This window comes from Solea senegalensis, linkage group LG3, assembly GCF_019176455.1.
Source record: "Solea senegalensis isolate Sse05_10M linkage group LG3, IFAPA_SoseM_1, whole genome shotgun sequence".
In the NCBI taxonomy this organism is placed as follows: domain Eukaryota; kingdom Metazoa; phylum Chordata; class Actinopteri; order Pleuronectiformes; family Soleidae; genus Solea; species Solea senegalensis.
Genome location: NC_058023.1, coordinates 538516 through 550664, shown reverse-complemented (window position 1 = coordinate 550664; position 12149 = coordinate 538516). Strand labels below are relative to the sequence as shown.

General features: G+C 40.6%; 2 protein-coding genes across 6 annotated transcripts in view; both read right to left on the bottom strand.

Moving 5' to 3' along the window:
- Window positions 1-632: 632 nt before the first annotated feature.
- Window positions 633-1664, bottom strand: LOC122765941 (C-C motif chemokine 3-like). The gene is made up of 3 exons (XM_044020442.1): window positions 1494-1664; window positions 1282-1393; window positions 633-973 (listed from the first exon to the last, which is right to left on the bottom strand). The coding sequence occupies exons 1-3, from the start codon at window positions 1561-1563 to the stop codon at window positions 880-882; spliced, it is 276 nt and encodes a 91-aa protein (XP_043876377.1). The 5' UTR covers window positions 1564-1664; the 3' UTR covers window positions 633-879.
- A 657-nt stretch (window positions 1665-2321) lies between these two features.
- Window positions 2322-12149, bottom strand: part of tbc1d14 (TBC1 domain family, member 14) — a 32300-nt gene continuing 22472 nt past the window's right edge. For 3 of the 5 annotated variants that reach the window (XM_044020392.1, XM_044020396.1, XM_044020397.1), the window contains 8 exons: window positions 11377-11483; window positions 9961-10041; window positions 9779-9867; window positions 9197-9268; window positions 7567-7695; window positions 6943-7052; window positions 5928-6186; window positions 2322-5827 (listed from right to left, as the gene is read on the bottom strand). In XM_044020392.1, the coding sequence (XP_043876327.1) occupies window positions 5771-5827; window positions 5928-6186; window positions 6943-7052; window positions 7567-7695; window positions 9197-9268; window positions 9779-9867; window positions 9961-10041; window positions 11377-11483 (904 nt within the window). In that variant the 3' untranslated portion in view covers window positions 2322-5770. Of the gene's footprint in view, window positions 5828-5927; window positions 6187-6942; window positions 7053-7536; window positions 7696-9196; window positions 9269-9778; window positions 9868-9960; window positions 10042-11376; window positions 11484-12149 lie in introns of all 5 variants that reach the window. The other 2 variants (XM_044020394.1, XM_044020395.1) reach the window with 2 other exon arrangements.

Genomic DNA, 12149 nt, shown 5'->3' with positions numbered 1-12149 from the left:
AGATGACGGACGAGCAGGACAAGATTTGTGCTGTAAGAGGAAACATACTGAAGAATGAAATGAGGGTCCAAAAGATGGTGACAGGAATCAGCTCCTCCCCCAAAACCTGAAGCGAGTAACAAGGTCACAACAGAGGGGAAAGTTATTTTACTTCACAAAGGAAAATATTTACGCTTAAATGCTGCCTCACCTTTACTTACTACGCTACACATGCTGGTTTTAGATCAATTAAAAACTGAATGATTATGTAATAATACTTTTTCTTTTTTACATATGAGGACAGTTGGTATAAAGGGAGAAGAGGAAAGAAGAATGTTATATTTATACTATTAGATTAAGTCACTTGTCCATCGTCTAATTTCAGAGGAATAAAATAACAATTTCTGCTTCTGTTTTCATATGAAAGTTATAAAATGTAGTGTAGACTTGAACTAATTTGCAGGTTAAAGTTTCAGTGAAGGAGAATTTGTCCCGACCAGTTCATAAAGGATGTGAGTGTCAACTCAGCATTACCAAAGAAAATCTGTTCATTTTACACTCACTGCTCAAAAATATATATAAAAAAAAAATTAATTTCTACTATTTAAACATAGCCAATCTATTAATAAGAGAAGAGACACACAAACACTTTGTATGATGTTCATTCTTTTATTATAATTGTAAAATAATGCAAAGCATCTGAAAGACAAAGGAGCAGACTCTCAGTGAGCGCAGCGTGGTGATTATTTATATTTGCGGGTTTGCACATTCAAAGGGAAATTGTACATTTTAACAAACAACCGTCAAAACGTTTCACAGCATATGATTTCATAAAGCGACCGACACCTCGGTACATTTTTATTTTTATTTGATTTCTTATCTTCCAGACAGGAAACCACTTTAAAAGGATTTTTCATCCAAATCCTTCATGATGCCCTGAACCCACTGCAGGTTTTGATCCACACAGATGCTCCTCTTTTTTTCTGTCACAAGACTGGATTTAAAAAAAAAGGGATAAAAAAAAAGATTATTTGCATTTATATCTATATTATATTATTAACTATATGTTTAAAATGATTTTTAAACTAAGTGAACTTGAATGTTGCACATAACCACTGCAAAACTGCAAGTATAATTTATGATTCTAACTGAATAAAAAAGATATTTAAAATATTTGTTGTGCAAGAAATGTGCTATTAAATATATCAACAGTATTTTTTTTATTACTTTATTATATACTTATTTAAGATATGTATTGCATATCATTAAATATTGATAATGAGGTGAACGTGCAGAACTTACATGACTCCAGTCTTTGGACACCGGAAATCAGTCATGTAATATGTAGAAACCAAGCTCCTCTTCACCCTTCTCGGGTATAAAGTGAAGCAGCAGTCGTTGGGGCCCAGTCCATCTGAAGAGAAGCATATAAAAACATGAATGCATCACCAGCTCCCCCATAGACACTAAAACATGATATTTCAAGAGTAGAAGTAAGTGGGAGGCCAGCTTACTGTTGCAGAGCACAGAGGAGAGCAGAGCAGCTCCCAGGACGCACAGCAGAAGGATGTGGAGGCTCCTCATGACGACCTGATGTCGATCTGTGGAAGACGATTGACGATGAACGCGACTCGCTCGCTCTTTAACAGCAGTAAAGGGCTTGTGAGCAAAATATGGTGCGGGGTCACATTTATTATTAAAAAAAGAAAGAAAAAAAAAAGGTGTCACCGGTGGGGAAGGAGGAGGGAGGGAGAGGGAGGATGTGGTTTGTATAGATTTCTGTGACACAAACTTTCCACTGTGCAGACACGGTGCTGATTGCAGATGTGTGGTGGAAGAGTCCAGAGATGATGGAAGATCATATTTATTTATTTATATATATATATATATATATATATATATATATATATATATATATATATATATATATATATATATATATATATATATATATATATACATATATACATATATATGTATGTACATATATACATATATTTTATGTATATATACACATATACACACACACATTATATATATACACATACATATATACATGTATATATATATACACACATATATATATATATATATATATATACATATATACATATATACATATATACATAGGTAACATAAAAGGTAGAGAGGGAGCATGTTAAGATAATAGGGTAGGTAGCAAGGAGCCTAGGTAAGATAAGGGTAGGTAGGGAAGTAGGCAGGTAGCTCAGTAAGGAAAATGCAGACAACATGTGAAGGCAGGCAGATGCTATGACACGAAATGGCCACCGTAGGTAAGTGAAATGTTTCTTCTCCTCATGGAACACAATCTTAAGCAGATGCTGGTTGAATATGTACAGGTCTTTATTTTAATAAAACCATTGTTTATATACATTTCAAGTGAGATACAGTAGCATGGTTGTCTCCGTGTGTGTGTGTGTGTGCGTGTGTTACTCCTCTACAGCACACACATCTAATGGGGAGAAAGAAAACAAAGACAAATCAACACATTCAAGACTTTAAAGGGAATCAAACAAAAACGTACACATCAGTATGGTTCAGTGGGATGAGCGCGTCGTGTACTTGGATTGGATTTGGTCTCTGACCACTGTGGATCACGTACAGTGTGTGTGTGTGTGTTCTGTGGTTTAGGGGAAAGTGGAAAACAGACAAAGTGATGAGTTGATGACACAACTCAAAGGCTTAACATGTATGTGCAAAAAGCTTTATTGCAGTCCTGCAGTGTGGTTTGGTGAGTCACAACCACACTGGGGGGGGTGCATCAAGGAAGTCTGCTGCACTGTACAAAGGTGAAGAACACACTCAGATACACAGGCGAGCCGACAGACAACAGGCCGAGATGGTGATTTACGAATGCAAGGGGCTTCCCGTTTTATCTTTTAACCCCACCCCCAAACTGTGATCACGGGATCGAAGTACACTCCTGAGACACAGAGGCCTGATTGAGAACGAACGCGCAGAGAGGACGTGAACTCCATCGCACACAAAATCACGAGCACAACACACGACACAGAGCAGCTTCACGACGCCCGAGAAACCTCGTCTCGCGGCGTCAACAACCGACGGGGCCTTGGACACTTCACTTCAACGAAACCTGTGCAAACTGGGCTTTAAAAGAAATACACACGACGCGGTAGCATCTCATTATCCAATAACGCTACGCTCCCTCTTACCGACAACTTATAAACATGTCGCTTTGACTAGTGGCCACGCCCCCTAGCGGTCAGGGTGCAGCAGCAACCGCTAACAGCCTCAAAAGCTACACAGCCACGGCCAAACACGTTACACACAACAGGAAGTGAGGTATGTGACTGCATTAAGGTGCTAAAACACATGTTGTTGCTTTGTTAGCACCGATGAACCACAGACTGTATTTAAGAATTGGACGTTGACCAGGAAGAAAAAATGTTAGCCACCAGGGGGCGACTCTGCTGGTTGAAAACAGAACAGGAGCGTCTACTTCTCACTTGATTTAAACCGCCAGTAAAGTTACGTTCCGCCGTTCATGATAGAGACGATAAAGAAGGATAAGGCACGGCACATAAGTGCCCAATAAGGTGCCCGGTCTGCAGAGGACGTCCGTTTCGGAAAATTCAAACACGGGTGTTTGATTTGCGAGCGGAGGACGACGTCTAATTTTTAAACACAGTCTTTGTGTGGAACAGACGCTTTTCACACTCTCTGGAATGTTCCGCTACCGATATTAAATCCGATACGGTCTTTTTAGTAACTTCAATTTCTTCAGGAAGCTACTCTTAAGCCATTTGAGCTTAGCATGTAGCCATAACTGCGATCTTAAAAACAGTATGCCCCAGTGTAACAGTTCAAATATCGTTACTGCGTTTGATTTTCTTTGTTTTTACAGTGTGTGTTTAGCTTCGTTCGTCAGATTTTACGTTTGTCCGATAATCGATCGGTATCAGATTGAAACTGCAACGTTTCACCGGGTGATTTAACTGTAATTTATCAAACACTCTGTCTTTAAAAATCACTTTTTCTCATCTCACTCATAGCAGAACAAACCGACACAGCACACCATCGTTTTTGGAAGAAACTTGACCTGCACTCTCGGATGATATCTTTGATTTTTATAGCAAGCAGACAAGATTTCATCAAAGTGATCCAGTGATGAATGACTGAAATCAGCTGCTTTGGTGTGTGAGCAACGGGCAATTTCATACGCCATGACTGTATGTGACGACACGATATGAATGCGACATGCAATTAAGCACACGGACAATAGGGGGCAGCGTAGCACGTGGCATGGCGTCAAACAAAAACAAAACAAAAAAAAGTTTTAAAGAGTAACTTGAGTTTCTCAAGTCGTCGCAATAAGTTAAATTTAAAGAGATTTTCTCTTTTTCCTGACTCGGCATTACTCTGCCCCCTAGTGGACATTTTCATCCTCCTCGTACACTTTTAGGCGAGGGAGAGGAAAGTTCCGTTGACGTCGCTCGGATAACGTTAAATAAATGCACACAAGACATCGACACGCACGTCAAGACATACAAAAATCGAAAAAACAAAAAGCTGAAATGTACCTCAAATGAAGGACGGGTAACAGTAAGACGTTACTGCATGATTCATAAATAGAAGGCGAGTTATCGACCTCTTTCAGAGGCTTCGATCGTTCCAATCGCATCATCACAGACACCGACCTCGGTGACTTAGTGGAAACTGGTTTACGGGAAACGGGGGAACGGCACGGCGAGATTACAGGTGGTGGGTGGAAAAAAAACTTCACTTGAGCGACATCCACACTACTACGTTTTACCTTGGAAAACGTTGCTTTCCAAACTAAAACGCACAAAACTAACGAGAAAGAAAAAAATGGCGAAGAGTGACGACTCGAAAATGATACCGAAAGAATGTTTTGTGAAGACTCGACGCAAGAAGCCGCATCTTCCTTTTTCCACGGTCTCCTTTTCTGCTCGTCCACGCTAAAGTTTTCAAACGACAACAGACCCTGCAGCTTGTTTTCCAACGTTCAACACTCTAAAACGCAGGAGTCGGCGTGGTATGAAATTCTGGCCTTTACGAAGGAGGAGGAGTTGAGTGTTATTCAAGGCAGCACACGACCTGAGTGACTCCAAGGAATCGTGTAAAACAGTTCATAGATTAGGCAGACCTTTTAGCAGTTGCTTGACTTTTATAGACGGCAGATTATCATCCAGAGTAGAATCGACGTGTTTTTGAACTAAAAACGGAGTAGTGTGGATGTAGCCACTCACAGATTGGACTCTGGTCATGTTGGTCGAGTACTTTTCCCTACCCAATACTGGTTTTTAAAGACATTAGGAATTAGTTTTTTTTTTTTTTTGTTATGAAACATTTATCAAACAAAAAAAAAGAAAGAAGAAAAGTAGAGGATTAAAAACTACTCAGAGGACTTTGATGATTTCCCCTGATCTGTGGAGACCTGCATCAGTCTGCTGGGTTCATGGATGCGGGAGTGTGTGTGTGTGTGTGTGTGTGTACATTCTTCAGGCCTCTGGCAGCTTCAGTTTCCAGTCCACTGCTGCATCTCTGAGCAGAGGGGGAGTTCGATAAGGCCTCGTATTCCTACTCACACCCGTGCCTCTTCACTCACAGTCCCCCTCCAGGATCCTGGTTCTAGCCAGAGCAGTAACACAGAACAGTGTAGCTAGAACCCGGATAAGTCCCCACAACCTGAACCCAGGACCATTTCAGGTCCACCTGGCCTGGTTAGTCTTTCCTGAGGGGGAAGTGGAGGAGGAGGAGGAGTCTGTTAGTGAGATCTCAGCTCAGCTCAGCGCTTCAGCACCGGGCTGCCTCGCTCTGGGTCTTTCTGTAATGTTTGCAGAACCTAAGAAGAATGGAGGTAAAGTTTAAAAAAGAAAACAAGACTTTTAATCCAGAAGATGAACACACACACACACACACACATACAGCTTCTAACATCTCACCTGTGCCCACTTCCTGTTGCGACTGTTCATGTGAACCGCGGCGATGTGCTGGAAGAGCTGCTCGGCGGGGATGAGGTCCGGCAGGCGCGTGAGGAACTGGGCCATGTGAATGAAGTCCATGCAGGTCAGCACGTCCTGGTACAGGCGGAGCAGGCCGAGCCCCGTGCGGAACAGGAACTCCTCGCCGTCGCGGCAGAACACGTCCCACACCCGGCACGCCAGGTCCAACGGCAGCGACTTGCTGTACAGAGTGAAGATCCTGGGGAGGGAAATGGGAAGTTTGTGTTTGGATCGAAACACAAACACTTGTATACATGTACTCTCGTCTCCATTCACATGTAGACTGAAATTTAAACAAAATGTGCTGATGGAAACATCTATGTGTTTCCATCAACAGTTTTTATCAATAAAGAAACTTTTCCATCTCCCTCGTCCAAATTTGAATTAGATTTCACATTAATTTCACATTATTAGACTAAAAGAAGGCTTTTAAAAATGAGGTAAAAGTGTTTCAGAGACTACAATTACACACCACGGCTTTAATTAAATCCAGGCACATGCATTTGAATTTTGACCGTGTCACTCAGTAATTTAAATAAGAAATTGTCTGTGATTGAGGAGAAAAGGTGACAAAACCAAATATTACAAGGGCCTCTCCCTTGTTAAGACATCGGTGGCGTGAGTGGTGTTAGTGAAACTGAGGGAGCGCCACACACACACACACACACACGGTCCTGTTTTCTCAGAAACATACTGAACACTTAAAGTAAACGTGACAAAAGGAGTCGTGTTTCTCGATGACGACATGTAACAAGTTTCCACCAGGCTGTTCCACCATGGCCACATACAGATTTGGTTACGGGTGTGAAATGAACGGAAAGCAGGTCAAAAGGTGTGATGATATATTGGAAAGTAATATCAGAAACACAATTGTGTACTGTGATGAAGTTGTTTGTTGTTGTTTGTTGATGGTGCTACAAACGGACAGTGAGATGAAAAGTGGCTACAGACTCACCAGTCGATCAAATAAATATCAGGGCTCAAGTTGTTTTTCTTGAAATGTGCAAAGAGCTTTGGTAGATTTTCCTCGAAGAAAACTTCAAATGCCGAAAAGTATGTCAACATCTGCAGAGAAGAAAGAGAGTCTCACGTAACCACAGAAACACAAACCACCGCAGCGACCGACAAATATTAGCGTGTACAAATACATGTGATCACATACTGACAACATGAGGCGATGAAACAATGTAATGAAATAGAGTGAATCTCGTTCTTTTTTTTAAGTGCGTTTATAAGCAAACTGATATAAGTGTGAGTCATATAAACATCAACATTAATGATGAAAAGACTTCATTGTTAAAACGACACGAAATTCAACACTTTTCCAACAAATATTGTATTAAAATACAATTATATGGCATGAAAATACCATTTTAAGTACCTCACATGTTACGCAGAGGAGATTTTTCATTGCTATGTTGCAGTGAGATGATATTCACACTCCTTAATAAATAAGACAAGTGTCCACTGTCATCAATAAGATATAAAGGTCAGCAAATGCGACGTTAAATTTAGAAAATTTAAGGTATTTGTCTTTTGGGTGTTAAATGTGTGTGTGTGTGTGTGTGTGTGTACTAACAAGGCTGTGGTCCACTCTGAAGAAGGCCATCTGACACGGTTTGTTGAGCAGGTTAGCGAAAGCTATGAAGGCGTCTGCCGTGTCCAGGTTCAGGATCAGCACGGCTGCGATGAACGACATCCCCTGCACCTACACACGCACACACAAAGTGTCACAAAGGTCATACTGTGAGCTTACACGTATAGAACTACTAAACTCTGACGATTCCTGAGCTGTTCATTGCAATTTCAATGCCTTTTATCAGATGTTTTACGTCGTCTTTTAATTAAACTTGTGAAGAAAACAGTGTCTTTTAGTCAAAACAATAACAAAAAGACCAAATGTGTGTGCTTGTGTGTTTGTCCTGTAAGGGAACAACTTCATGAAATGACAACACACACTGGCAAACTCGTTGTAACCAAGTATTGTCTTCCTTAGTCTGATGTTCCACAGACTGAGTAGGTTTGTCCCGGAAGTTAAAGCAGAGATTGGTAAAGCAGCAACTGAAATTAAACCTTGAATAGAAATATTGATTTCTAAAGATTTAAAGACACATTTGGAAAGATTTTGAATCATGTAAGTACACCAATCAACAAAATCAACATTATTGTCAAGTTATTTTTAGATATTTTAATGCAGACATGTATTAAGTGTGTAATCACACTGTTTTTATAAACTTTTATAAAGGAACACCTGCTAAATGTGAATTTGACTGTAAGGAAGTAAGTAAGTGAAGCTTTTATTTTTAGCACCTTTAAAAAGAGCAATTTACCAAGTGCTTTCACATACACAAATAAACAATACACACACATATATATACACAGTATAAACAAAACAAATATAATAATTTACATATCATGGTAAACTGATTTATGGAAGAAAAGCAATGAAATAAAAGGATAAACAGATAAAAAGGCGGTCACACTCCAACGCCATTAAAGCAGCTACTCTATATGATTCCATTTAAATTGTGAATGATAAATAATGCTTCAGTGTTGACATGTGAGAGAGAGAGATGATATGCTGACAAAGACGCATGCAAAAAGGAACATCATGCACATGCAAAGCAGCTCATGAGTTGGGGTCAGCGCAGGAAGTCACAGTCATTTTTAAACGAGTATAGAGAGACGTGTGGGGCTGCGGTGGTAGAGCAGAGAGTCAAACCACAGCATCGACACAAACAAAACCACGCTCTAAAATGCAAAAATGTTGAAAAACACCATCATGGACTTTTTTTTTTTATTTCTACTTGTTCATTAGAAGGCGCATCTTAAGTTTAAGCCGCGCGACTGGAACTAAACTTGGGGACACTGGGGACATAACGTCTCAGACAATGTTGTCTTCTCACACACAGAGCCCCCTCTGATCTGGTAGACTCACTCTCATCTCCACCACAATCACACTTTTGTCATTTAAGATAATCGTGGGAGATGTCGGTTGATACATGTCGTCATTTTATATTAAAAACATAATGTGATTAATGATACGACTACTCCACGCTGAACTGTGAACACCACATACAGTACTTTGAAAAGAGTCCGATTTCTATTTACCCACACACAAAAAAACGTGACAGATTAGATACGAGTATTAAGTGTCGTGAAAGATCAAAACAGGATGTATCGTTTGTGTTTGTTTGTGCGAGACTTACGTAACCGACGTCCGGCCGGTAACAAGTGTATGCTCCCAGAATGCTGTGCAGCACGTCATGATAGGGCCCGCCCTGAAGATGAACAAAGGCGACATGAAGACAAAGGAACAAATGGGCTAAAAATACACCCGACACATGTTTCCCATCAAGTGTTGATTTGCTTTGATACAGTAATATCAGGCTAATATCATCCTGATCTTTGCTGTATCCAACTAAAGGTGCACTGCACATGTTCCACAGTTTTCATCTGTTTTTCTAACCCAGAAACAAAAGAAGAAGAAGTCACTTAACAGAAGTATTAGGGCCACATGTAAAGTCAGTATAAAGTCATGTGGTCCTAATACTCTTCCACAGAAGAAAACAGTGAGAATAACAAGGTGAAATCCAGGCCATAATTGAATACTAACAACCTCTAACAGCAACATATTGCCACCTAGTGTAGTGGAGGCTGTACAGAAATGTACCGAGTGAAACCCTTTGGTTAAAGGGACAGGAAGTTAGTTAAATGACAACATCACTAAGAATGCAGAAAAAAAACTATTATCAACCAAGAAAAGAAGATGACCACTTCTTCTCACTGACCTTCTGGAAGATGCACAGCTGGGGGAAGGTTCTGGAGATGTCCAGCTTGATCAGCTCCAGGCTCGACTCTCTATCTGAAGAACCAGCGTCTGACATTAAGACGTGGCAGCACGTTGGAGAAACACCCGAAAGAAATGTGCGACTGAGAAAAAAGGCCCTAAATGAGAGAAAGAGATCTCTACCTTCAGTTTCGACCTCTGTGGACGGCGCCGGCGTGTTCCTCCACTTCTCTTTTGCCCGGGCCAGACAGATGTTGTACAGCTCTGCGGGGAGACGTTACAGCACCACAGTTACGATCATTAGAGAAGACGGAGGCTGAAGAGGCTGAGCAGAGAAAGCACTTCAGGTGAAGGACTCAGCGTCTACTTATTCTGCTGCCGTAACACTAAAAGGTGATTTAAGAAAACAGCTGCGCTGCGATTTGTTTTTGCTGAAGTCAACTGAACGTCCTCGGCGTGTGCTGCGACCTGTGGCTGCCCTTCAGTGATGAGACGCTCAGTGGAAATAATGAGCTCCGCACTCTTCACGATGCTGTGAACGCAGCATCTGAGCACTTTATTAGGAACACCTGTACAATGGCTTATGCTCTTTTCCAGATGTAGAATTCATACTAAAAGTGGACGTAGTCTTCTAAAAAAGCCACCAGGGGGCAATACAGACATTGATTTAGAATGTCTGCAAACATTTTCTCAAGGAGTTAATGGCCTCGGTCGCTCACCAAGTGTTTGTGCGATCGGGAAAAAAGTTCCAACTGTTTATAAAAGCTGAGAAGTTGCAAGTCAAAGCAAACATGTGGTTATTACGGTAAAAAAGAAACAAAAACTCAATGAAATTTGACTTTAAATGTGTGTTATACTGTTCAAATTTCAAATTTAACACGCAAAATCTGGTGTTTGTGTACAACTACAGTGCTTTTCTATTTTAACATGGAGTAAATTGTAAATAACTGCCACATAGTGAAAGTTATTCTGGAAAAATGGGCACAAGCACTTCACTCACAGGACATTTTCTGGCCCTTTTATAGTTAAAATAAGCTTATGTAATGGGTTAAGGTCTTGCCAACCTTTTACGCGTGTACGTTCCATGATTCCAGACAACGTGGAATTTAAACATATTTGACATTCTAGGAGTAAAAATTCAGTAGAACTCTGCTTTAAGTTGGAGTCCCTACTTGTGAACAATAGGGAAACAAAATGTGTTGTCACGCAACACTGTACACAATAGCTCAAGTATCTCACACAGCCTGTTTCTCATGAAATTGTGCTCTGGTATTCAAATTTACCATCTCCTTTTACCTTTATGCATGTCATACACTCATATATATACATATATATACACACACATATATACAAACATATCCTACGATATATACATACATATCCTACGCAGCTATTGACGTGAGTGAAGGCCCAGGATTAGCACCTAGCAGTCACAAGAAAACAGCTGACATGGTATGAAAAATGGAGCTGTTTTTTTGATTTGATGTGTATGTGATGCTCAAGTAGTCAAATCGGTACCCGACAGCCATCATGTCAAGCACTGTTTATTCTCATTCTCTCTCTCTCTCTCTCTCCTCGGGCACATTCGCCGCCATGTACCATGAGTGATGTTGAGGTCGTTCCCCACAGCCAGGCTCCACACTTTGCCTCGGACACTGGGAGGGATGCCCTGCCACCAGAGGTCTCTCACTCGCCGAGACGTACACCTGCGAGTGTGAGAAGAAACATGTTCTCACTCAGTGGAAACAATCTGCCGCTGAAGGAGACGCCAACTCTCCTGTTACTTGTACTTCATGTTTACTTCAATACTTTGCATATTTATAACAATTACCAGATTAACACATACAGGGCAGGGCTGTATTGATTCAAGCATCACTATCATTCATGAGTCAAGCGTTATTCAATAGAGACCTGTTTTTGTTTGTAAAGCAAGTTCTAATCTTAGTTCAAGGACTCACGCCCACGGGAGTGGTGATATTTTGATTGCAAAGTTTTGACGATTTTGTATGACTAAGACAAGACAAAAGACGACGCGATCGATCTTAAACCAACATGTTGGAATGAGGCTGTTCCACTTGTACAACGTGTTTTGTCATTTTTAAGAATCTCGTACGTTGTTATAATGTCGCGTCACAATGATACGGTGACGGTGACAGTGTTGCAATAAATGCCACGTGGACATTTAAAATGCAAAATCGAAAATAGAGATAAAGTTGACAACATTACACATATGATGTCATGGATGAGATTTAAACCGACTATGTTAGGATGCTATATGTTATATGTTGACAGCACACTGCTTTAATGTGGTGCGCAGAATAGCAAAATCACTCTTTTTCAACATGTTATAAGGTTATAGATGTTTGCCAACC

Coding starts and splice junctions, on each gene's coding strand:
- LOC122765941 (XM_044020442.1), bottom strand. CDS start 1,563: ATGAGGAGCCTCCACATCCTTCTGCTGTGCGTCCTGGGAGCTGCTCTG. Junction 1,394..1,493: donor CTCCTCTGTGCTCTGCAACA/GTAAGCTGGCCT, acceptor GCTTCTCTTCAG/ATGGACTGGGCCCCAACGAC. Junction 974..1,281: donor TGTCCAAAGACTGGAGTCAT/GTAAGTTCTGCA, acceptor TTTTAAATCCAG/TCTTGTGACAGAAAAAAAGA.